We start from the raw sequence: 24,608 nt of genomic DNA on the forward strand, positions 1-24,608 counted from the left end.
GTTCCAGGACAGGCACCAAAGCTACAGAGAAACCTTGTCTCGAAAACCCAAAAAAAAAAAAAAAAAAAAAAAATTCCTGAGCACAGACTCCATATCCTAATGCCTCCAGTTCAAATCCTGGTTTTACTTATTGCCTGAACGGCAGCTCTCTGAACCTGTTTCCTCCTATGAAGAAGACTATAGTAGCTTCTTTACAGAGTCGTGTTAATACATATAACAGTGGCATGAAGAACACTGCCTGGTAGGCAGAAGCACACAGAAACTGCTGAGCTAGCTGCTCTTTTGTTAACAGATCAGGCCACCAGGGCAGAGCAGCAGAGATTTCTCCAGCTCACGGGACACAGCCAGTCTAGTATCTCCCTACCTCACACTCCAGCCCAGTGGTCAACATTCAGCACAAAGCCCAATCAGTTCTCACATTGCCCAGACTCTCAAATGGATCTCTTCTCTGTGTGGAAGTGGCTTTAGCCCTTGGCAAGCTCCTAGATACCTTCCTCAGCTCTGGCAGCCCAGAGTCTTTGGAGGTTTTCCTATTGGAAAGAGGCTAAGTGCACATTCCCCCTAAATGTGTCAGGCCCCAGCAGGAATCAACAATGCTGCAATGGAGAACTGCCCACTCTCATCCCTGCTCGTCCTGTTGACTCCCTCCCTGCTTTGAGCCCCGCACAGACTCTGTTTCATCGTCCTAGCACCGTTGTCCGTTGCCTTTGATGCGGCAGTCCCTGGAAGACTTGTAGTCCCCGTTACACCTGCTTACAGCTCCACTCCAGCTTTGGAGATCAGCAGGTAGAAGCCTGAACGGGGCATGGTAGCCCAGGTAGGTGAACCCTTCCTCCATAAAGTTGAAGCCCAGTGAAGCTCAGATCTCAGCTCTTCACTGCATAGTCAGAGGGCTCTGACATAGGATGAGCCAGCAGATCACACACAGGGAGAGAGGACTTTGACGTGTGTAACAGACAGTAGTGTGTTTTGCTCCTATTTATTTGCTGTGTACTCAGGGCATGAGTCAGGGCTAGTGCACGTCCCCCGATCCCAAGGACAAGCTACATCATCATGGGAAAACTGTAAGGGTTGACAGCGCCAGGGGAAAGGCCCCCTGCCCTCAGACTTGGGGGGACTTTGCCTCCCATCCAGGGTTTCGGGTACAGCAATGTGAGATGGAGAAGGGGGAGAGAATAAGATGAGTGGTGCTGGGTGAAGACAGTGCTGTTCTGCATGGCTACTGGGCCCTGGCTGTGACTACGGGGTGCATGTTACTAGGCCAAGGGCTGCGGGCTGGGGAGGCACGCCTCAGTAGGCGTGGTTGGCGACATAGAGCGACTGTGCTGCTGCTCCACCATCTCCACTGCCTTCATACCTGCCCTGGGCTGCAAGCCCGTTCATCTGCAAAAGAGAACAGGGACAGGTAAGCAGGCTGAGCCAGACCACAGGCGTGGAACCCTGCCCAGTTTGGGATCTCTGGGTGGAACACACAATCTCTCCCCAGCCATCACCTCTATCTCCCTACCTCTGCCCGCTTGATAAACTCCTCAGTAGCAGCCCCAGCATTGTCCCTTTGTCCTCTCCAGGCATTGAGAGCAGATGCCTGCAGGGCACGTCCATAGGAGAAGGTGAGGGCCCAGGGCCGGGGAAGTGGGCAGCGATTGATGGCATTGAGGTTGAGGGATGCCTCCTCTTCGCTCTGACCCCCGGACAGGAACGTCACTCCTGGAGAAGACAAACTGACTGGTCACTCTCTTTTCTCCAGGGCAAAGGATCCCTGCGCCACAGAAAAACCTGAAGTCAGACCTGGAATGATAGGAGCAATTCTGTACCTGGGACAGCTGGGGGCACAGTACGACGCAGGGCAGTGACAGTAGCCATGGCGATCTCTTCCGGGCTATACTTGATGGGACAGGCATGGCCAGGGGTTACCATGTTGGGCTTGAGCAGAGTTCCCTCCAGGTATACATGATGATCACTCAGGGCCTTGTACACAGCAGCGAGGACCTGAGGATCAGAGGTTTATGTGGGGTGGGAGACTACAGGATGTGAGCATCCCATACAGGCTTATTCTCTGAAGCCCTAAGTGAGAGTGTGCCTGGATCTAAGATGCAGGAATGGGGTCCAGGTGCCCCGATGGCTGTCCCTGGTGTGTCTGAGCTCAGCTGAGCATTACCTTCTCTGTAACATACTGGCAATGTTTGAGGTCATGGTCTCCGTCAGGCAGGATCTCAGGCTCCACAATAGGCACGATACCATTCTGCAAGCAAGAGCGGAGTAAATTGGGAGAAGCAGAAGATGGGAATCGGGGAAAGCTATGCAAGCATGCTTCCACCCACCCAAACTCCAGCACACACCTGCTGGCAGATGCTGGCATAGCGGGCCAGCACATTAGCATTCTCCAGAATGGCCAGTGCGGAGGGTGTGCGATCACTGATCTTCAGTACACAGCGCCACTTGGCAAAATCAGCACCATCTTTCTTATACTGAGCACAGCGTTCCAAGAGTCCATCCAGCCCTGAAAACACAGTACCAGCTTCATCACCCTGCCCCTGTCTTGCCAACATTAACCATATCATACCTCTGTGGACTTCACACCCACCCACCATATACCTTGAGTGGTAGTTTCCCCATTAGTCCCGGCAAGAGGCACTACACCCTTGTCAACCTGCAAGGAAAAGTAAGTTGAGGGCTAGCCTTGCCACTTCTCCTACAGACACCAGTTTTCACACCCAGCTCCCACGCAGGGCCAGGGGCTATATACCTTGATGCCTACAAGAATGCCCTTATCCTGGATGGTCCGGACAAAGGGGACACCATTGTCATCTTTCTGGTAGAGTGTCTCATGGAAGAAGATAACGCCACCAATACACTTTTTCACACGGTCATCAGCACTGAACAGGACCTGGCGGTACAGCCGGCGATTCTCCTCAGTGTTCTCTACCCCAATTTGGCTCAGCCTTTTAGCCATGCTTCCTAAAAGCAAGCAGAGGGAGACAGCCTTGCTCTCTGGCTGGAACTCCTTGGCAACCATTCCTCAACTCTGCCCACAGGCTCTCACTTACCTACGGACTCATCTGCAGCCAAAATGCCTTTTCCTGGGGCCACAATCCGTAAGGCAATATCGGACAGTTCCTTCTTCTGCTCAACAGAAAGGGCTGGGTACGAGTGGGGCATGGTGACAGCTGTCCGGAATGGAAACAAGATAGAAAAGCTAGATCCCAACTACTAATTCCTCTGCTTCCCCTCATGACCAAACAGGCCAAATGTCCTGCTCAGCGGGACCGGGAGCTGAACAGCAGTCCTTGGCCTGAGTCCTGGGCATCAAAGTGGCACCAATCTCTTTGACAGCTGACAGGGTTAGGGCCCTAGTTCCCACATCTCCTTTTGTCCCTGGTGGGCACCCTTCCCAGCTCCAGGAGAGATGCAGGATGGGGGGTGGGGAGGTGGCGAGCCTGAAGCTATAGGTCTTCCTGGAAACTGCTGCCCAGATGAGAATGCCAACCCTCCTTTCAGGCCCCTGGCCCCTTCTTGAGGGACACATAAGACCTGCCCTTCCTGCTTTCCCTTTCTTTCTTCAAAAGGGCCCCTAAGAAAAAACAAAAACCCATTTTCTCAAGATTTGTGAGTAAGACATTTAATCCACATGATCCTCACATCTAGAGGAAGGCAGGAGACAGGGTGAAGAGAAGCGGTGGTACAGATACCAGCCCGGCCTCCCATAACCTCTTCTGTTCCATACTGCAAACCTGACTGCCTACTCTGCATACCTATGGTGGAGATCGGGCCCAGAACACTGCAAGTATGGCAGGATGGGGCCAACAAGCTAGCTAGATTTACATGAGAGGACAGGAAAGAGACACCATCAGGTCATCTCCAGCACCCAGGAGCATTCCCCAGTGTGCAAGGAGGTACAGGAAATAGGGAGGCCTGGCTCCCCACAGCTCAGACTCCTAGGGGATCCAGAGGCAAAGGACTAAGGTTGAGAGAGTGGAGGGGGAAAGAGGGAGCCTTGGGGTAAGGCGGGACGGGTGATGGTAATGCAGACTAACCAGTCCTGATGCTCTTCCTGGGCCTATAGCCTACACCTGGGGACTAGCCGTGAGGAGCAGAACTGGACTGAGATTAAAATGCCCTGGATGGGCTGGGTGGTGGTGGCGCATGTCTTTAATCCCAGCACTAGGGAGGCAGAGGCAGGCAGATCTCTGTGAGTTTGAGGCCAGCCTGGTCTACAGAGCTAGTTCCAGGACAGTCAGGGCTGTTACACAGAGAAACCCTGTCTTGAAAAATCAAAAAAAGAAGAAGAAAAAAAGCCTTGGATGAGAGAGGCTAACCTAGTGAAAAAGTCCTGGAGGCTGAATAAGAACGACTTGGAACTGGAAAAGCTGAGTTCTAGTTAGGAGAGCTAGGAAAAAAGGGGTTAGCAGGGTTTTCCTGAGCCACAGGGTTTCAAGCATACAGAAAGCAGAGATGTGAGGTTAGACGGAGTTGAAAAGGTGGACCAGGGCCCCAGGGAGCAAAGCAAGGACAGCAGCGAAGAGACAAGGAGAAGAAACAGGGATGCTGAGCATTTCTGTCTCGCCTGGGACCTTACCTGTACCAGTCAGCGGCAGGAGACACAGGTACAGCTCACTTCGGGTCTGGTTAGCAACAGACTGTAGCTCAGTCCAAATTGGAGTAAATAAGGCAGAGGATGCCGCAGAGCTACGTGACTCCGTGGGGGCGGGACAAACACCTCCCGCACTGGCCCCGCCCTCTCCCCAGGACTGGTCTGGGGTAAGGCCACGCCTTCAGAGGTGGAGCGGTGAGGTGGAGTGACTCCTCCGCAGGGTCCCCAAGGTTGTTAAAGACGAAGCCCCTCCCACATCACGGGGCCCCCTGCCGCCAGAACCGTATTGGAATGAGATGGACCTTGTGTTTGTCTCTGCCGTGAATCCATGTTTTGCTGTGCTAGGCATTATGCTGAATGTTGGGGATTAAGCCCCGTCTAGAGAAGAGCCGTGGAAGCAATCAGCAGGTGGGAGGTGGCACGGATGCCCATCTATCAGGGTGCCCCAGTTCGAGGCATGGAATAATGAAATGGAGTTCCTGTTCTCTGGCCCACATTTACCAGTGCCTACCCCCTGGGGGTTGGTGAAAGCAAGTGAATGGAGTCTTTTCTGTTCCCCCTAGGCAGGGATCCAGGGAACAGGCAGTCCATTGCCCATTATTTGTGGAAGCAAGAGACTCAAGCAAAGAAAAGCAGACAGCCCTGGCTTTAGCCTCAAGAGGAGGTGGTGAGGGTGTGAAGGGTACCCAGGCTGGAGGGCTGAGCTGCCTCCCTGACTTCATCTGCCCACTCCTACCTCAAAAATAAGATACAGTGGACTTAAGGAGTACATTAAATATACTTTATTTAAATAGCATAAAACACAGTTGGCCCTATCCCAGTTAGTCCTATTACCGGGGATAAGGGACCCTGAAGGAAAAGGGAACCAAGTGGAGTTCAGCTTTCGATTTCTTTGACAGGTTGTCGGCGCTAGTCTCAAACTCCTGAGAGTAAACAATCCTCCTGCCTCGGCCTCTGGAAGTACAGGTGCACAGCACTAGCCCACTCTTTCCGTTCGTTAGCTCAGAAACTCCAGCAATCCTTGCAGCTCCTTGCAGCTCTTCACTACATCGGGGACAGACAGCAGAGTCTGGGAAGAGGCAAAGAAAGTGGCTGTGAATCACAGTGCTGAGGCCAAAGCTCTGGTCTGTGAGGCGGAGGAGAGAAGCCCACTGGAAGAGCTGTGCTCCTCAGTACTCCTGAGGCCAGGTCCCGGTACCTCCCTCATTTTTACCTCATAAATATGCTGAATGGTGTCATCAAGTTTCTTTAACTCAGTGTCAGAGCGCCGAAGGTTCTCCTCAAGGATGTTCCTCTAAAATGCAAACAGGCTTCATAAACCCTACACGTAAAGACCACAGCTAGAGAAGACACAGGCAATATGGCAGGGCGCTTGCTTGTGGTGGAAGGAAACAATTCCTTACATGGCTCTGGTACCTGACCATCAGTTTTGCTTTCTCATTTTTCATCTCGAGGAACATGACCCTCAGCTTGTCCACCTATAAATATGTCCAGATTAATAGGGGCACAGCCTGGTGCCCCCATGAGGTGCCCAGATCCTTTGTTAACCCCGAATTACTTCCTGTGAGAGAGACACTTTCTCCTGGATCCAGTTAGTAGCTATCAGCTGACAGCTAGGGTCTAGCTGGCCCTCCAGGGCTTCCTGGAGCACTTTATTCTCTGTCTCTGCATGCCGCAGTGAATGTGTGAGCTCAGTCACCTCCTTCCTGAGACTCTGGGAACAAGAGCAGAGGTAACCCAACAGCACCCAGGGCCTTTCTCTCCCTATCCCATCAGGCAGGAGAAGCACAGGCCCCACACAACATCACGAGACACATACTATGAGCTCACTACTCTTGTCTATCTGCCCGAGGATCTTCTCGCTCTGCTTCTGTATCAATTCCTGGAGCTCCTTTTCATTCTGTGAAGAAAAAAAGAGAGGAGAGAAAACACTGAGGAAAGGCTACCTACTTTTACAGTCCTTGCCAGACGGCAGGACAGCATCCCTGAGCTGTGCTCAGCCCTGGGGACTAGTTCTTCAGTCCACTTTTTCTTCAGGGCCAAGAAGCAAGGCAGGCACATCTTGGCTCCAGTTCTGCTTCAGTTCCAGGCTTCCCTGCTGGGTCTGCTTGAACGTGACAGGTCAGCCAAAGTCTCATATATCAAATGTCTGGCCCCAAAAGGGCAAAACTAGGGCAGTAGCTGGAAAAGCCCTACTACCTAGATTCCTAGAGAGTGGCTCCCAGTGGGCCAGTGGAGCCGCCCCAGTTCTTCGTCGCCCCACTTTAAGGTCCCTCCGTCACCTTGTAGCACAAGCACAAGGTCTGGTTCAGCTTCTCTATGTCTGCATCCTTTGCCTTCTGGGCTTCCTGGTGCTCTTCTTCTTGGTCCTGCAGTCTGGTCTGCAGTTCACAGCTACGGAAGGGAAGTGGGCATCATTCCTGCACCCTGCCATCAGCAGGAGGGCTGTCTCAAAGCCCCATCATTAACACCACTCACATTTTTCTCTGCAGGGCCCCAACGGCTTCTTCTCTAGACTCTTGCAGCAGAGAACACAGACTCTGAAGCTCCAGTAACGTAGTACTCATCTCTGCCAGGCTCTTCTCCAGGTCTGGGGTCTCTGAAAGAGAAAGTCCTAGATAGAGGTGCAGCCCTTCTGCCTAGGACGGGGTACACAACCACTGTTTCCACAACTTCATGTTCCTACCCACAGGGTTTCAGTATCCGGAACACTACAGATCCCAAAAGACAGAAATAAAACAAGCCCAAGTAGAATCGAGGTTTTTAGAGCAAAGCACTTGTCTCTGCTCATCACTACCACACTTGGAGAAAGGAGGCATGGTCCCTGGAGCCCGTCCTAACCTGTAGGCCGGGGGGACATGGCTGATGCTACTCGGGTGAAAGCACTCCTATCACTTCCAAGCAATGGCACGGGGACCGGTTCTGGCTCTAAAGTAAAAATAAAGCAGGAATGTTCAGCAAACTAGAAATTCAAGGCCATCCTGAGCTACATGAGACACTGTCTCTAAAAAACAAACAACAAAAAATATGGAGTATAGAGAGGGTCTCTCTGGTGACCCAACCAGGGGACTACAGCAGTGGTCATGGTCAGACAAGTCTAGTGACGTGCATCTGTGCCAGCTGAATCCCAAGGTCTTCACCTTCATCTGCCACTGCTGTCAGGGTATTGTCTGAAATGGTACTGTCATTGGGTAGAGGGTGTTCCTGGGCTGGAGCACAGCCTGTGCTGGGTAGAATGACCTCGGATTCAGCCTAAGGACAAAGGAGAAAAACAAAATCAGCAGTTGAGTTGTATCTAGGGTGATTTCCTGAGCTCTGAGAGGCTCCTACCCTTCCAGAGCAAGCTTCCACTCCACCTTCCGAAGGTCCTACCTCCAGCTTCTCACAGTGCCTTTCCCCTGAACATGCTAAAGCAACATTTAGAATGAAAATCAAAACCTTACATCTTTTTCTTTTTCTATTTTTTTTTGGATCCCTGTCGGGGAATCAAACCCCGGTCTCCTACGTGACAGGCAGGGATACTCACCACTATACCAACGAGGAAAAACCTTACATCTTTTAGCCCCAAATGTCCCTTCACTTATATATGGGGGAGGAAGGCCTGCCTTTCATCCTTACCTGTGATTCTCACTACTCACGACTTGGCAGCCAACACTGTCATTAGTTCACCACTGGTATCCTTACTCTCTCTTTTTCAACATTCTCTTTTAAAAATATTTTTATTGTTATTTATGTATGTATATGTGTATCTGTATGAGTGAGGACAGATGGATGTCAGATCCCCTGGAGCTGGAGTTACAGGCAGTTGTGAGCTGCCAGGTGTGGGTGCTGGGAATTGAAATTCAGGTCCAGAGGTCTTAACCATCTCCCAGGCCTGGCATCATTTACTTTCAAATACAGCAGGTACTTCCCAGATCTACTTACCGGGCCTGTCTGATACTGATGATCAGGCACTTAGGAAACTTTTTCTCCTGGATCATGACCTTGGATTATGACCTTCCTTCACAGATAGGCCTTTCTTCAACTCACAGTCTTTCCTTAACTCTTGGCCCTTTTTTGACTCTGCTTCCACCCCAAGTGCTTTACTTGTAGAACTCTACAAAACCCCCACTTCAGATCGTCATTTCCACATGGATGACTCTTCAATCCCTTTCACTTAACTGGATTTTTCCCCAGTCTCTGTGCCCAAAGAAAACCACTGATGATCTACCAGAATGTCCCTCACTGAAAACTAGCGTGTATAAAGCTAAGTTCACTATTTTCTCTATTTCACTCTCATCGCTGTTCTAGATCCTAACAGGCAGCAGACTGTAGCCTGCCAACTGCGCTCAGTGCTTCAGGACACACGGTTTCCCTCAGTACTGTCAGTGGCTACTCCTAAGCTGCAAGGCAAAGCTGAATAATTGAGACAGAGCCAGATGGCCCACAAGGCTAGACACTTGTGATATATGATATGGTCCCTGGATGGGAAAAGTACGCCAGGTCCAGATCTAGACACCAGGGTCACTTTCTGATGATTTTATGATCACTGGTCACTATTCTGCTTCTACATCTGCCACCAAGTTCAGTTATTTACAAATCCTATATTTTTCATTTTCCCTCTTTTGATGTGTGTATGTGTGGTGTGCATGTACGTATGTATGTATGTGTGTCTCTTCATATGTGTATGTGTAGACCTAAAGTTGATGTCAGGAAAATTTTTTTTTTTTTTTGGTTTTTCGAGACAGGGTTTCTCTGTAGCTTTGGAGCCTGTCCTGGCACTTGCTCTGTAGACCAGGCTGGCCTCGAACTCACAGAGATCCGCCTGCCCCTGCCTCCCAAGTGCTGGGATTAAAGGCGTGTGCCACCACCACCCGGCAATATTTTTTTTTTTTAAGACAGTGTTTTTCTGTGTAACAGCTATGGCTGCCCTGGAACTCTTTGTAAACCAGGCTGGCTTCGAACTCACAGAGATCTGCCTGCCTCTGCCTCCTGAGTGCTAGAATTAAAAGCTTACGCCACCAATGACCAATGATTTTTATGTATGTATTTATTTATTGCGATTTTGAGGCAGGGGCTCTCTACATAGCCCTGGATCACAGGACTAAAGGTGCATGCCACCACCACCCAGCTGTGTATAACTTTCTACATATAGGGTTTTTTGTTTTGGTTTGTTTTTTTGTTTTTCGAGACAGGGTTTCTCTGTAGCTTTGGAGACTGTCCTGAAACTAGCTCTTGCAGGCCAGGCTGGCCTCGAACTCACAGAGATCCATCTCCCTCTGCTTCCCAAGTGCTACGATTAAAGGCGTGCGCCACCACTGCCCAGCTTCTACATATAGTTTTCATGTTTCCTCTGGCTGATGGGCTTTCCTGTATGCCTACCCTTCCCTATAAACTTCTAAACATTGACAGCCAAGGTCAGTAACTTGCTTTGAGAAGACATCCTAATTCTCAAAGGTAAAAATGACCAATCATGTCAGATCATAATCTTAAGTCACAATGGCAACTTTATATCTGTCTGTCTTCCCTGCAATTCACTGCAGAACTTCTAACATTTTATGTGTTCAGCCCCTAGTTGGAGAAGAGGATCTTGGTTGTACCTCTAACTGTTGAATAAACTAATTAATGCTAAATGTTGAATAATATCAACTACTTCTCCACATACACTGGAGAAGCCAAAAAAAGCAAGGCTAAATTTCTTTTTTTCCTCTCTCTCTTTTTTTGTTTTTTTCAAGATAAGGTTTCTCAGCTTGGCAGTGGTGGTGCACACCTTTAATCCCTGCACTCATGAGACAGAGTATCTCTGTGAGTTCGAGGTCAGCCTGGTCTATAGAGCAAGTTCCAAGATAGTCTCCAAAGCTACACAGAGAAGCCTGGTCTACAAGAGCTAGTTCCAGGACAGGCTCCAAAACCACAGAGAAACCCTGTTTCGAAAAACCAAAAAAAAAAAAAAAAGAAAAAAAGCTACACAGAGAATAAAATAATAATAATAATAATAATAATAATAATAATAATAATAATAAAAAACACAGAGTTTTTCTGTGTAGCCCTGGCTGTTCTGGAACTCACTCTGTAGATCAGGCTGGCCTTGAATTCAGAGATCCACCTGGCTGTCTCCCAGGAGACACCACTGCCTAACTAAATTTCTTTCTTTAAACACTAATAAGCAAAGAAAATTAATACAAGTGCCTAAGGACAGCAAGTGTGTCAGGAACACAGGAAGACACCATGGAGGGTTTTCGTAGAAGAGAAGAAAGCAGAAGAGAGTAGATATGGGTACGGGACTGTCTAGAGCAAGGCCTGAATGGAAGTGAGATGTGTGGTGTACGAGCAGCCTACCTGGACCAAAAGGCTTGGACACTGGAAGGCAGGAGAAGGTGTAAGTGACAGGCTAGAGAGGTCCTGAAGATGACTTAAAATCATTGATGGTCACAGAATGAAGCAAGACTGGGGTTTCAAGAAGTCTGCCATACAGGTGGGAGAGGTGGTTCAGCAGTTAAGAATGCTTTCTGAAGCTGGGCGGCACTCAGAGGCAGAGGCAGGTGGATCTCTGTGAGTTCAGAGCTAGCCTGGTCTACAGAGCGGGTTCCAGGACAGTCAGGGATACAAAGAGAAATCCTGTCTCTAAAATAACAAACAAACCAAAAGAACACTTCCTGCTCCCATTGAGGAGCCTATCAGTTCCCAGCACCCACATGGGCATTTCACCATAGCTGGTAACTCCAGTTCCTGGGAATCCAACACCCTCTATGGTCTCCACAGCACCTGCACACACGTAGCATATACTCACCTAGTGTACACATATAATCATAAGTAAAAACATAAGAGAATCTTTTTTAAAAATGTCTATTCTATATACGAAAGATGTAACTGGTGGGCTGGGGAATAGGAAGAAGCTCAGTGTAGAGCGTTTGATGACGCTCAGCAGTAAGAGTGCTGTCTGATTTGTGCGGCCCCCAAGGCCAATTCTTAGAACTAAAAATGAAAAAGAAAAGAGAAAAAGATACAATGGCAGGGAAGAAAACCCACTGTCTTGCCTTGTTCTCCTTTAGCTTTGCCTGTAAGAAGAGGCTGAGACTCTGTAGCTGCTGGGTCAGCAACCTCAGCTCTTGAGAATGCTGGGATGTCTTCTCCAGGGCCTGTTTCTCATGCCTTGCTGTAGTGCTGGCCAGCTCAGCCCTGAAATTCAGGACCCCAAAGGTGAGCAAAGACCACTGACTCTGAGCACTTCTCCCAGATCCTCTTTTTCTAGGAGAGAGGGACTTAACACTCCCATGGTTCTCTTCAGGGAGGCTTTGGCTTCTGGAAGCATGGGTGGGAACACAAAAAGGCAGCAGGTTCTTACTTCAGGTTCTGCACAGTGTCCCTGAGGGTCTCGCATTGCAGGCTGCGCTCCCGCAGCACTTCTAGTGTGCCTCTCAGCTGACACTCAATCTGGCCCAGCTCCAGGTGAGCAACTTGACTCTCTTGGTCTGCAAACTGGACAGAAGGGAGAAGGAAGGAGAGGAAGGGATAGAAGGAAGAAAAGATGGAGAAAAGGAGGGAAGGAGGAAAGGAAGAAAGAAAAAGAGAAGGATAAAAAGAAGAAAGGGAGGAAGAAGAGGGAAGGATGGAGGAATGGAGGGAAGGAGATAGAAAAGGAGGAGAGGGAACTTTAGAGCGTGGACAGAGGCTCTCTCCAGTCCAGTCTGTAACTTCCTTCAACCCCGGCAGGCAAGAGTCATGCTCCTGAGGTTTACTCACCCCTTCTCCAAGCTGAACTGCTTACCTCCAGGGTCTCCTTCAGATCCTGCACCTCCTTGGCCAGCACAGCCCGCTGCTGCTGCAGCTGTGCTTGTGTGTGTTGTAGTTCCATTTCTTTCTTTTGCCATCTGCCAATAGACCATCTATTAGATCCCATTTAGACCTTCATCTGGGCCTCTTGCCGCAATAACCTGATAGGACTCACTGAGCAGTCTGCTCCTTGTTGCTCTGGGTAAGCTGACACAGCAGCTCATCCTTCATGGCCAGGTCCTGGACACAGTGGGTATGCTGACTCTGTAGGTCTTTCAGCTGGCTCTCTGTGCTAGTCAGACTCTGCAGCTGAGCCTGGAGCTCTAGATCAAAAGTATCCTGATGATACCATGGGAGCCTAAGTCAGACCCTACCACCACCACCACACACAGTTTTGTCCCAAATCATGTGCTCCATCGAAACCTCCCTACTCTTCTGCCACACGACAAGCAGGCCAACTGTTTATACGCACCTGCACACACAAGTGCGCACACACTCACACACGCACCTGTGGTAAGGTGACTATTTTCCAACTTCAGCTGTTCTATTTGGCCTTTACAATCCTCTAGATGGGCAGAGACTTGTTCAAGCTCCTTTGAAACCTAGAAAAGACAGTTTCCTTCCTACAGTTCCTCCTGAGGCAAGAACTCCAGGACTCAGTGCAGCTTTTCCTTACAGATAACAGTGCAAACTTCCAGAAGAGCAACACTGCAGAAAATGAAGCTGATCCAGGGAACAAGTAGAGACAAGAAAATTACAGAAGCGAAGGCACTGGGATCAAAGGAAACAACTGAGCTCCTGATGTCTTAAAGCCAAACAAAGTGAAACAGGACCTAAGCAGCCCCACCCCAAGTTACCTGCTTCTTTTCCTCGACTGCAGCATCACACTCCTGAAGGGCCTGCCGGCTCTTGATTGTGAGCTTCTCTGTGAGTCCTCGAGCCCGACTCAGCAAAGCTGCCCATGTCCCATACTACCAAAGTAATTAGATCAGTAGAGCACACCCGAGGATGGAAAACTGCCTCTGAAGAACTGGTTGTGATGGCCCCAAATACTCACATCCAGTTTGACTGATGTCCAGTCCTGCTGCAAGGCAGAAGTCAGACTCACTGTCTGCTGAGCCAGCTCCTCCTGCTCTGTGTGAAGCTCTGTCTGGAAAGCAACGATTATGGAGGCAGCTAAGTGGGAGTATGGGACCATCTTGTAGGAGTCATCAAGAGCCCCAAGAACAGAAGATGCCCTAAGATTACCAGTTGAGTTGGGAGTAGTGGTACACACCTTTAATCCCAGCACTCAGGAGGCAGAGATAGGCAGACCTCTGTGGGTTCAATGCCAGCCTGGTCTACATAGCAATTTCTCAACTATACAGTGAGGACCTATCTCAGAAAAAAGGAAAAGACAATTACCAGTTGGGTCTGGGCCTCCTGTAGAAGGCCTCTGAATGTCCGCATTGATGTCAAATCCTGTTCCAGTTGGCTGATGCGGTGGCTGGCATGTGCACGGAAAGCCTCCAGTACTGCCTCTGCCTGTTTAGGGCAAAGGTTGCAAGGACTCAGTGTGTAAAAAGAAAACAGCACAGAAGGCCATAAACATAGATACCCCAGCAACTCTTTTTTTGTTGTTTTTGTTTTGTTTGTTTGTTTGTTTGTTTTTCAAGACAGGGTTTCTCTGTAACTTTGGAGCCTGTCCTGGAACTAGCTCTTGTAGACCAAGCTGACCTCAAACTCACAGAGATCTTCCTGCCTCTGCCTCCCGAGTGCTGGGATAAAAGGTGTGCGCCACCACCGCCCAGCACCCCAGCAGCTCTTAACTCCCCAGGTCAGGCAGTTCTACATCAAGTCACTCCCACAGAACCTTCAAGTGGAGACCTGCATCCAAGACAGGTCTCCAGGCACCTTACCGCATCTTTGCCTTTCAGGGCCATTTCCTCTCTGTGCCTCGCCTCCTCCCTTTCTGTTCTGAGGCTCTGGAGCTTTGCCCTCAGCTTCTTCAGGACATGAGAGCAGGAGGAAATCAGGGTGTCCGCACGCTGAGACTACAGAAGAAGAAGGAGATACTATGTCTTGTGCCTTCTTCTTTACTTAAGGTCGACTTCATGATGCTTACCTCCTGACTCACTGTCATCCTGTCTTCTGTCATGTGTGTCAGGGACAGGTGCAGAAAGGATATCAACTCTCTAGAGACTAGCAGCCATGATTGCTGTGGAAAAGAAGACAGCAAGGTTATATCAAATGTAGTCATTAAGCAAGAAGGGACATTGTAGGAAAAAAAGCCATTGACTGTCCCCAGTTCTAAATTCCAAATAGTGAGACATCCCTGAGAAAGGTCTGGGCTGTTCCCTTCACTGCCACAGCTATGTATCACCATCTACTAACCACCCAGGACCCACCATTTATCTTCACAAGGGCCCCCAGGGGCATAAGCTCAACCAACACTTACCATGACATTCCTGGCTTGCAGCAGGGCCTGTCTAATCTCTTTGCTGTCCTGAAGAAGTTTAGGTGTCTTAGTGACCTAGCCACAGAAATAATGGCACTTTTTAGATGGATAACACACACCAGCAGCCTCTGATGCCCCCTCATACCAATGACTTTCATATGAGATAAGAAATCAGACTCACAATCAGATGAAGGCAAGGGACAAAGAAAAACCTAGAGGGCCTGGAGATAATGGCAAGGTGCTTGCCTTGCAAATAGAAGGGCCTAAGTTTGACTACTTGGAGTCCAAGTAAAAGGCTGAGTGTGCGGCTAGAGAGATGGCTCAGTGGTTGAGAGCACTTGCTATGCTCTTCCAGAAGACACAGGTTCAGTCCTTAGGACCAGCTCTGAAATCAGGTGGCTCAAAACTGCCTTTAACTCCAGACCCAGGTGATCAGATCTCTGGCCTACAAGTGTCTGGCCTCTGCAGATACTTGTAGACATATGGTGTATCATACATACACTCAAGCACAGCACACACATACACATAAATGATAAGTAAAACTTTTTTTTTAAAGCCAGATGCAAGTCAGGCGGTAGTGGTGTCCCCTTTTAAATCTTTCCGCTGTGTTGTGTACATGAAGCAAGTGTGCTCTACCACTAAGTTACGTATCTCCAGTCTGAAAGCAGGCAGCTTTTTAGTGGAAAAAAGGTTATGGAAGGTGGGTTGAAGGGTACGGGGAAGGAGGGAGACAGGGAGAGAAAGGTCAGGAAAGATCAATCAACAAAAACATTGTTTGAAAATGTTATAATGAAAAAGGAAGCCAGGTGGTGGTGGCACATACCTTTAATTCCAGCACTCAGGAGGCAGAGGTGGGCAGAGCTCTGTGAATTTAAGGCCAAACTAGTATACAGAGCAAGTTCCAGGACAGCCAGGGCTATACAGAGAAGAAACCCTGTCTCTTAAAAAAAAAAAAGCCATAATAAAACCAATGTATCTTAACTAAAATATAAAATAAACCAGAGGGGCTGGAGAGATGGCTCAGAGGTTAAGAGCATTGCCTGCTCTTCCAAAGGTCCTGAGTTCAATTCTCAGCAACCACATGGTGGCTCACAACCATCTGTAATGGGGTCTGGTGCCCTCTTCTGGCCTGAAGGCATACACACAGACAGAATATTGTATACATAATAAATATTTAAAAAATAAATAAATAAAATAAACCAGAGACCAGAAAGATGGCTAGACAATTAAGAAGATAGGGAGGGGTTGAGTCTCTAACACCCACTTAGAGCTTACAACCATCCATCTGGGCATCTGGCACCCTCTTTTGGCCCCGATGGGCACCAGATGCACATGTGATACATACATGCAGGCAAAACATACACACACAATAAAGATTTTTTTTTCCTTAATTAAAAAAGGCAGCTAGAGAAATGGCTCAGCAGTTACACATTCTGGCTGCTTCTCTAAAGGATCCAAGTTTCATTTCCAGCACCCACATTGCGACTCATAATTGTCTATAACTGTAGTTCCAGAGGATCAGATGCCCTCTTCTGGCTTCTTCAGGCACCAGGCACACAAAAGGCAAAACCCACACATTAAAAAGAAAAAAAAAAAAATCATTACACCATTACAAGTTTACGCATGCCACCATGTCAGCTTTTTACCCCGTCTCCTGGGGATGGAGGGCAGGTCTTCAGGCATGCTTCCATGCACTTCACCAACTGACCACTTTCTTTCTTTTTTTTTTTGGTTTTTTGAAACAGGGTTTCTCTCTGTGGTTTTGGAGCCTCTCCTGGAACTAGCTCTTGTAGACCAGGCTGGTCTCGAACTCACAAAGATCCACCTGCCTCTGCCTCCCAAGTGCTGGGATTAAAGGCGTGTGCCACCACCGCCCGGCAACTGACCACTTTCTAACTTCCTCCTTGCAGGGCTAGAAAATGAACTTAGGCCTCATCTATGGTAGGCACCTGCTCTACAACAGGGCTATATCCCAGCCCTCTTTAAATTATTTCTATTTTCTTAATTTTTGATTACATGTATATGTGTGTGTGCCTATGTGTGTCTGTGTACATGGGTGCAGATACCCAGAGGTCAGATATCAGATTTCCCTGGAGCTAGAATTACAGGTGGTTGTGAGCTGCCAGATGTAAATTCTGGGAATAGAACTCTGGTCCTCTGAAAGAGCAGAATATGCCCTCAACCACCAAGTCATCTCCAACCCCTATTTTCTTACTTTAGTTGTCTACTTTCTTATGGCAGAAAAAAATCTTAGCAAGAGGCTAGATTTGGTAGCAAACAGACTGTGATCCTAGCCCTAGGGAGGAGGAGGCAGGATGGTCACGAGTTTGCTGCCACTTGGGTTACAAAGCAATATCGTGTTCAAAAAAGAGTGGGAGTTTTCGTTAGCACCCAAAGGAAGACATTATAAAGGCACTGCAGAAGCAGCAGTGCTGAGTCACTGAGCACTGCAGTCTGGCTCTCAGCAGGCGGTCACATTACCCTCGGGTCTCTGCAGTTTACAGCCCCCTTCCCCAGCAAAGCCATCTATCTATGGCATTGTGCAGAAAGGCACAAAGTAACCCCCAAGTCCTGGGCAGGACCACACACACTGCTCCAAGCTGGGCAGTCAGGCAGGTGATGAGATTAATGTGAAGAGGCAGCCGAGCGGCAAGGACATGCATGGTGATGGCAAATGGCTGAAGGGATGCCATTTCCTTTCTCTGGTTCTGCTTCAGTGGCCTCCCAAAGGACCTGGCAGCTTCAGAGGAAAAGGATAGAAGGCAGATCTGAGGACATGAAATGAGGCCAAGGACAAGGAAAAAGATACAAAGAAATTTCAAGAAAGAAATTGGTCAGCTAGAGAAACAAGGAACCCATGATTTCCCAGTCTGGGGGGAAAGGTAAAGTTACTTTAACAATACTTGCACGTGAAGGGAGGCTTTGTGGGCACCATCTCTTCCAAGCATCAATCACTGTAGTTACTATAGCCACATCCTGACATCTTCCATTCTTTCCCCAACACTATTCTCTTTCTTCCCAAGTGTGATGTCACAGCTAGCGTCCTCTAGAACAGAGCTCTTTATCAGCAACAACAAAACCAAACCAAAACAAAAGACAGGGTCTTGCATAGCTCAGACTGGCCCTTAGCTCAAGGGCAGCTGAGGCAGACCTTCAACTCCCTATCCTCCTAGTCTTCCTAGTTCCACTTCCCAACTGCTGGACTTACAGGTACACACAATCATGTCCTGCTAGAACACAGGTCTTTAAATTACTTTTCTCTTATTCCCAGGAACCACATCAGCACATCAGACAGCTCACAAACACCTGTAACTCCAGCTCCAAGAGAATCTCTAGCCTCCAAGGGTACCTGCACATGAAAAATAAACCTTAAGGGGAATATATATATATATATATATCTTAAGAGAAATAATTTCCTCTCATACCTAAATACCTCCTGTTTTGATGTTGTTGCTTTTCACAATTTTTTCAGTACCTTTACTTATGTGTGTCTGCACATGTGCAGGTCAGAGGACAACTGGCAGCAGCTGGTTCTGTCTGCCACATAGATCCTGGGGATCAAACTCAGGTCATCAGGCTTGTTGCAAGCACCTTTACCCATCATGCCATCTCAACCTTTACCCATCATGCCATCTCAACAGTCCTTTTCTGGCGTTTTTGTTTTTTTTTTTTTTTTTTAAAAGAAAAAGCCATCTCTCCAGACTCCTTCTCTCAACTCTTTGTGTGTGTGGGTTTTCAAGACATGGTTTCTCTGTGTAACAGCCTTGGCTGTCCAGGAACTCTCTCTGTAGCCCAGGCTCTCGAACTCAAGAGATCTACCTGCCTCTATGGATCTGGGTGCTAGAATTAAAGATTGACGGTATGTACCATCATGCCTGGCCACCTCTCAGTTTCTGAGAGTGTCTCACCCTGAAGTCCAGCCTGGCCTAGAACTCATTAAACAGATTAGGCTGCTCTCAAACTTGTGTCAAATCTGGCTCTGCCTCCTGAGTGCTTGGACTGTTCATTGCCATGCTAGTCAGGGTCCCTGTGCAATCCTACACATGCTCCCTCATATGATTCACGACCATTATCCATTCCAGCAACACCAAAGTCCTTCTGCTAAATAATAGGCCTAACCAAGGCATGTCATCCAAGACTAAGAACTCCTTTGGGGACATATGCCAAACAAAAATCTTAGTGAGCTTTCACCAGAAATGTTTAATAAGGGGCTGGCAAGATGACCATGCAATCCTGTCAACTCGAGTCCTATCCCCAGAACAAAAACAATGGATAAAGAGAATAAATTCCCAAAAGATAGCCTCTGGCCTCCAGGTGCTGTGTCTTGTACCTGTCTGTCCATCCGTCTGTCCGTCTGTCTGTCTCGTTTCTCTCTCTCTCTCTCTCTCTCTCTCTCTCTCTCTCTCTCTCACACACACACACACACACACACACACACACACACACACACACAAGCTTAATTAGCTGGGCATGATGACACAAGCTTGACCATATCCCATCACCTAGGAGACTAGATCACCATGGGTTCTAGGACAGTCTGGGTTACAGTGCCACCTTGCCTCAAAAGCACCAAAAGTTGGTTGAGCTTGGGGGTACATGCTTTTAATTCCAGCACTCAGGAGCAGAGGAAAGCAGATATCTGTGAGTTCTAGGCCAGCCAGGGCAAATGATAGATACTGTTTAAAACTTTTCTTGCTTTGGGCTAAAGATACTGCTCTGGACTTTCCCAGGACACAGAGGTTCAATTCTGAGCACCATAGAAATAAGTAGCTCTGGCCGGGCAGCAGTGGTGCATGCCTTCAATCTCAGCACTCGGGAGGCAGAGGCAGGTGGGTCTCTGTGAGTCCTGGTCAACAAAGCTAGTTCCAGGACAGGTTCCAAAGCTACAGACAGACTGTCTCAAAAAAAAGGAAAGAAATAAGTAACTGTTTACTTGTCCTGCCTTGGGAAAGTCTGGATGCACCAAGTACAGTAAGTACCAAAAGCATATAGGTATGTCAGACTTTTTTGTTTTTGTTTTTGTCTTTTGAGACTGGGTTTCTCTGTAGCTTTGGAGCCTGTTCTGGAACTAGCTCTTGTAGACCAGGCTGTCCTTGAACTCACAGAGATCCACCTGCCTCTACCTCCTGAGTGCTGGGATTAAAGACATGCGCCACCACTGCCCGGCTTTTTTTTTTTTTAAGTATGTCCAGATCTTCTTCTTCTGTATATAGCCCTGGCTAACCTGGAACTTCCTCTGTGGACCATATTGGCTTCAAACTCAGAGATCAGCTGACTGTTGGAATTAAAGGCATGTGCTACCACCATCTGACAATCTTCAACTTTTTTTTTTTAATGTTTTTTTTCAAGATAAGTTTTCTCTGTGTAACCTTGGCTGTTCTGAAACTCACTCTGTAGACCAACCTGGCCTCAAACTCATGGAGATTCATCTGCCTCTGCTTCCCAAGTGCTGAAATTAAAGATGTGGACCACCACTGTCCAGCCTTCAACTTAAAAAAATAAATAAATAAAATAAAAAAACAGGCTAGCCCCAAACTCTATAGCCCAGGCTGGCCTTGAATTTTAGGTCATTTTTAGGTCATCTTGCCTTAGCCTCCCAAAACTTGGTATTATATGCATGCCTGGCTCAAGTTCTCAGTTTTTGCACATAGTCTAAGGCTGACTGAGTCTGTGGCCAAGGCATCCTTACTTTCTAAGGCAGAGGGGCCACTGGGATCCTCCGAGCTCTCAGTCAGAAGCTCGTACCTCACTCGGAGAGCTGTCAGTCTGTGTGCTACCGTCTTGAGAGTCCTGGTGAGGGAGAGGGAGCTGCCTCTTCCAGGCTTGTAGCTGGTGGGAAAGAACTTCCAGCATAACAAGGGAGTTCAACAGGTTCTCTTCCAGGTCGTGTCGGGACAAGGCAGTCAGATCCAGAGGACCGCAGCTACCCCAGGAAAGCAGAAAAGAGGACAGGAAGGAGAGAGATGTGAGTGGCAGGTCTAGGGATCAGTGCTCCAGAGGCGCAGGTCTGGAGGGGACACTTACCCCAAGAGGAGGCGCTCTGATTCTGAAGCACTGTGCTTGGTGCCTGCTTCTGCTGGTGCTGGAGGAGTAAAAGAAGTTCCCACAGAACAGGTGGAGAGGGGTGTATTGCCAACGGCTGCATCCTGAAGCACAGCGGGAAAGGATAGCCTCTGGCGGAGATTCTGTAGCATGACTGATGTATTCACACCATTTTCTAGCCAGGCCAGTGGGGACATCCAAGTCTCTGAATCTAAGCCAGGAATCCTACTAGCATCTTCTCTAGTTGGGCCTGGAGCTTCCTGGGGTCCCATTTCCACTAGACTTGATGTCAGAGATACAGATGGGACGTCTTCTGCATTTGCAGCCAGTGCTTGATATCCCGATTTAACCTCCTCAGGGAATGTGGGAAAGCTTGTTTCCTGTTTAACTCTGTACTCAACAGTTTCCTCCCCTGGATCTACGTGATCAACGGGTAAATCTTCAGTCAAGGCCACAGAGAAAGTCAAGACATTTTCAGAAGGTACTAAGTGCTCAGTTGCAGCTTCAGTGTTAACGCCTTGTAGGTTTTCTTCAGAGCAGTGGAACTGTTCAGAACAGGGTTCTGGTGGATATTCCGGGAGGTGAGACGGAGGGTCCTGAGATGTAGGCTGCTCAGGCCTAACAGAAACAACTTCTATAAAGCTGTCTTCCATACAGGGCACCACCTCCTTCTCCACCAGATCCTCCAGCCTCGAAGACTCCTTTAGAGAGCTGCTGTTTATCTCTGCTCTGGTATCTAAGGGGGCCTCAAGCATCAGGTCTTGCTGCTGCCCTAGCGGGAAGGGTAGAAGAACCATGGTCTCAATTAGACTTTCATCCATTGGTTCTACTACAAAGTCATCCATTGTGTCTGCTGCTTTCTCTGATGTACCAAGAGGAAAGGCGCTCTCGGGAGGTGGGTCAGATTCTCGCTGACAAGCTTCTGTGGACTTTGAAGGACTGGCCTGTTCTGAAAGGCAGTTGTTCTCAGGACTGATAAAATCCACTGGAGATAAGTTGCTGTTCCTTTCCTGCCAAAACAAAAACAGTTGTCTAAGGCAGTCAATTTAGTCTTCAACATATGACCGTGAGCACATCATCATATCCAAACTCAGAAAAAGCAAAGAGTCCTCTTGTTATCTCTTCTGAGGTAAGAAGCTAGCCAATCCTGGCCAGTTACTACGCAGAACCAACAGTAGGGAAAGAAAACTAGGAAGCCACTTGGACCCTTAATGCATCCCACATATAAATGAGGATCCAGCTGTTAGCATAAACACTCCTAGCATATCTGTTCATATCAGCGGGAGATTTTAACTCGAATATGACTTTGCCATATCTTTTTCTAATTCCAACCTACATCTAAGAGCTATGTAGGAGGGCTAGTACAGGGGTGCGCTATGTTTCAAGTGCTGTCAGAATCTAGAGTTACTATACGCAGAATAGATAAAGCTTTTTTAAAAATATTTATTATGTGTACAGTATTCTGTCTGCAGCACCAGAAGTGGTGCACTACAGATCTCACTACAAATGGTTGGGAGTCCCCATGTGGTTGCTAGAAATTGAACTCAGGACCTTTGGAAGAGCAGTCAGTGCTCTTAACCTCTGAGCCATCTCTCCAGCCCTAGATAAAGCTTTTTTGTTTTTCTTTTCTTGTTGTTGTTGTTTTATTGAGATGGGGTTTCTCTGTAACTTTGCTGCCTGTCCTAGAACTTGCTCTCTAGAACAGGCTGGTCTGGAACTCAGAGATCCACCTGCCTCTGCCTACCAAGGTCTGGGATTAAAGGTGTGCACCACTACTGCCTATCTTATAATAGATAAAGTTTTTTTGTTTTTTTCGAGACAAGGTTTCTCTATAGCTTTGGAGCCTGTCCCGGAACTAGTTCTTGTAGACCAGGCTGATGACTTCGAACTCACAGAGATCCGCCTGCCTCTACCTCCACCACCCGGCAAGATAAAGTTAATGAAATAGGGTTGGAGGTACACAGTTCAGTAATAGTGTTTGCCTAGCAAGCACAAGGACCGAGGTTCAATACCCAGCACCACGAAATAAAATAAAGTCATGGTCCAAGAGGTGGGGGTGGAGAGTAAACGTTCATATTTCAAAAGAATAAGAAGCTTTATGGTTCCCATTAAGAGAAAGACAAATGGATAGCAATTCTTCAGGACAATTTCCCCAGGCAAGTAAGTTCTTCAAAATGCCTTTAGAGAACCCTAGGGGTACCAGGCAGTGGTGGCACTGACCTTTAATCCCAGCACTTGGGAGGCAGAGGCAGGTGGATCTCTGAATCCCAGGACAAATTAATCTACTGAGGTGAGTACCAGGACTACACAGAGAAATTCTGTCTCAAACAACAGCAACAACAATAGAAAAGACTTGACAAAAATACAGCTCGGTAAAGGTAATCATGCAAGGTAATACTTAAAAGTATTGGACCCAGGAAAATTCTGACTACTTCATAGGATACTGTCTCACTCTCCATAAATGAGTTTCATAAATGAGCCAGTGTAAGTATTTCTCGGGAATTTGGTAAAGGTCAAACCAACAGCTAAATAGAGATGCAGGTACTCAGTGGATTCGTTTTAACTACCCGGGGCACCTCTCTGTTGGCCTGAATAGCTGTAAATGGAAGTCACGGAAGTAGAAGGCTTCATTATCGCTTTTAATTACGTTCCAGCCCTGGCCCTCTGTTCCTCTGAGCACTCGGCCTGGGCAAATAGCCCAGTTGAGAAGCTGCCTGGGCGAATCTCACCTTCAGCTCCAGCTTGCACAGGTATGGGGTCAACGAGGAGAACATCGGCGGCGGCCTTTTCTCTGAATTGGTGAGGGCCCCGGACTGCAGTTTCAGCTCTCGGAGAGGAGTTCTCATAGCTGGTTTTCCCTGAGAGATAAAGCGAGTGTAAGGAAACCTGGCTCAGGCAAGCGCGCCCCTCCTCTCTCCGGGAAAATTTTCCCCCCCGCAACCGCCGGGCCGCGGGGCCAACAAAGCATCCAGCTGCCCGGCTCCGATGGACTTCACCGGCGCCAAGCCCTGGTACTGCCTCTCCGCGGGCGTTCTCTCCTCACCGGTTGGGGCGAAGGCGACAAGCCGAGATTCAGTGTCTTAACCCTCCACATCTTCAATTTGATCGCTTTTCTGACTAAATCGATTTAGTCACATTGACCCGCCGACTCAATTTGAACCCGATACGCGCTTCCGGATTGGCTGTGGGGCCGCAGTACGTCGCGGGGGGGCGGGACCTGCTTTCGCCACGCCCCCAGGTCTCCAAGCACTTAATCTAACGCCTGTTCTTAGGAGGCTACCGGCATCAGGGTTGCGTGTTCTCCGGTCAGGGACACCGTGGGCAGCTGGAAAGTCAAGGAATCCTGTTTCAGTAGCTCTTTTCTCTCAGTTACCGAGTGAACGGCACTTCACGCAGGGTTGGGCTGTCCAGGTGTAGATGCCAGATCCATAGGTGCCCCACTTTGGCCTTCAGGTAAATGCCTCTTAAGAATTTTGGGGCCTTTCTTATATCTAACCTTAGAGCCTGCAACAAGATTACTAGAATAACAGCGGACATGTACTGTACACTTATGATGACCGTGGCACTCTTTTAAAGTGCTTGCTATATTATTAACTCATTCATTTTATACATAAAAAAATGAGTCAAAGATAATATAATTTGGGGGCTGGAGAGATGGCTCAGCGGTTAAGAGCATTGCCTGCTCTTCCAAAGGTCCTGAGTTCAATTCCCAGCAACCACATGGTGGCTCACAGACATCTGTAATGAGGTCTGGTGCCCTCTTCTGGCCTGTAGGAATATACGCAG

General features: G+C 48.2%; 2 protein-coding genes across 2 annotated transcripts; both read right to left on the bottom strand.

Moving 5' to 3' along the window:
• Positions 1-963: 963 nt before the first annotated feature.
• Positions 964-4,732, bottom strand: Aldoc (aldolase, fructose-bisphosphate C). Its single transcript, XM_005349458.3, has 9 exons — positions 4,577-4,732; positions 3,048-3,167; positions 2,747-2,958; positions 2,596-2,650; positions 2,340-2,500; positions 2,159-2,242; positions 1,815-1,989; positions 1,508-1,707; positions 964-1,383 (listed from the first exon to the last, which is right to left on the bottom strand). The coding sequence occupies exons 2-9, from the start codon at positions 3,157-3,159 to the stop codon at positions 1,291-1,293; spliced, it is 1,092 nt and encodes a 363-aa protein (XP_005349515.1). The 5' UTR covers positions 3,160-3,167; positions 4,577-4,732; the 3' UTR covers positions 964-1,290.
• A 635-nt stretch (positions 4,733-5,367) lies between these two features.
• Spag5 (sperm associated antigen 5) lies at positions 5,368-24,022 on the bottom strand. Its single transcript, XM_013347103.2, has 24 exons — positions 23,866-24,022; positions 23,552-23,680; positions 20,805-21,832; positions 20,526-20,703; positions 14,781-14,855; positions 14,448-14,540; positions 14,242-14,376; positions 13,748-13,867; positions 13,401-13,493; positions 13,201-13,314; positions 12,852-12,945; positions 12,519-12,666; positions 12,339-12,441; positions 11,916-12,049; positions 11,608-11,749; positions 7,732-7,843; positions 7,433-7,519; positions 7,070-7,190; positions 6,874-6,985; positions 6,411-6,491; positions 6,150-6,305; positions 5,995-6,069; positions 5,805-5,885; positions 5,368-5,660 (listed from the first exon to the last, which is right to left on the bottom strand). The coding sequence occupies exons 1-24, from the start codon at positions 23,914-23,916 to the stop codon at positions 5,589-5,591; spliced, it is 3,534 nt and encodes a 1,177-aa protein (XP_013202557.1). The 5' UTR covers positions 23,917-24,022; the 3' UTR covers positions 5,368-5,588.
• Positions 24,023-24,608: the final 586 nt, after the last annotated feature.

This window comes from Microtus ochrogaster, chromosome 7 (genome assembly GCF_000317375.1).
Source record: "Microtus ochrogaster isolate Prairie Vole_2 chromosome 7, MicOch1.0, whole genome shotgun sequence".
NCBI lineage: Eukaryota > Metazoa > Chordata > Mammalia > Rodentia > Cricetidae > Microtus > Microtus ochrogaster.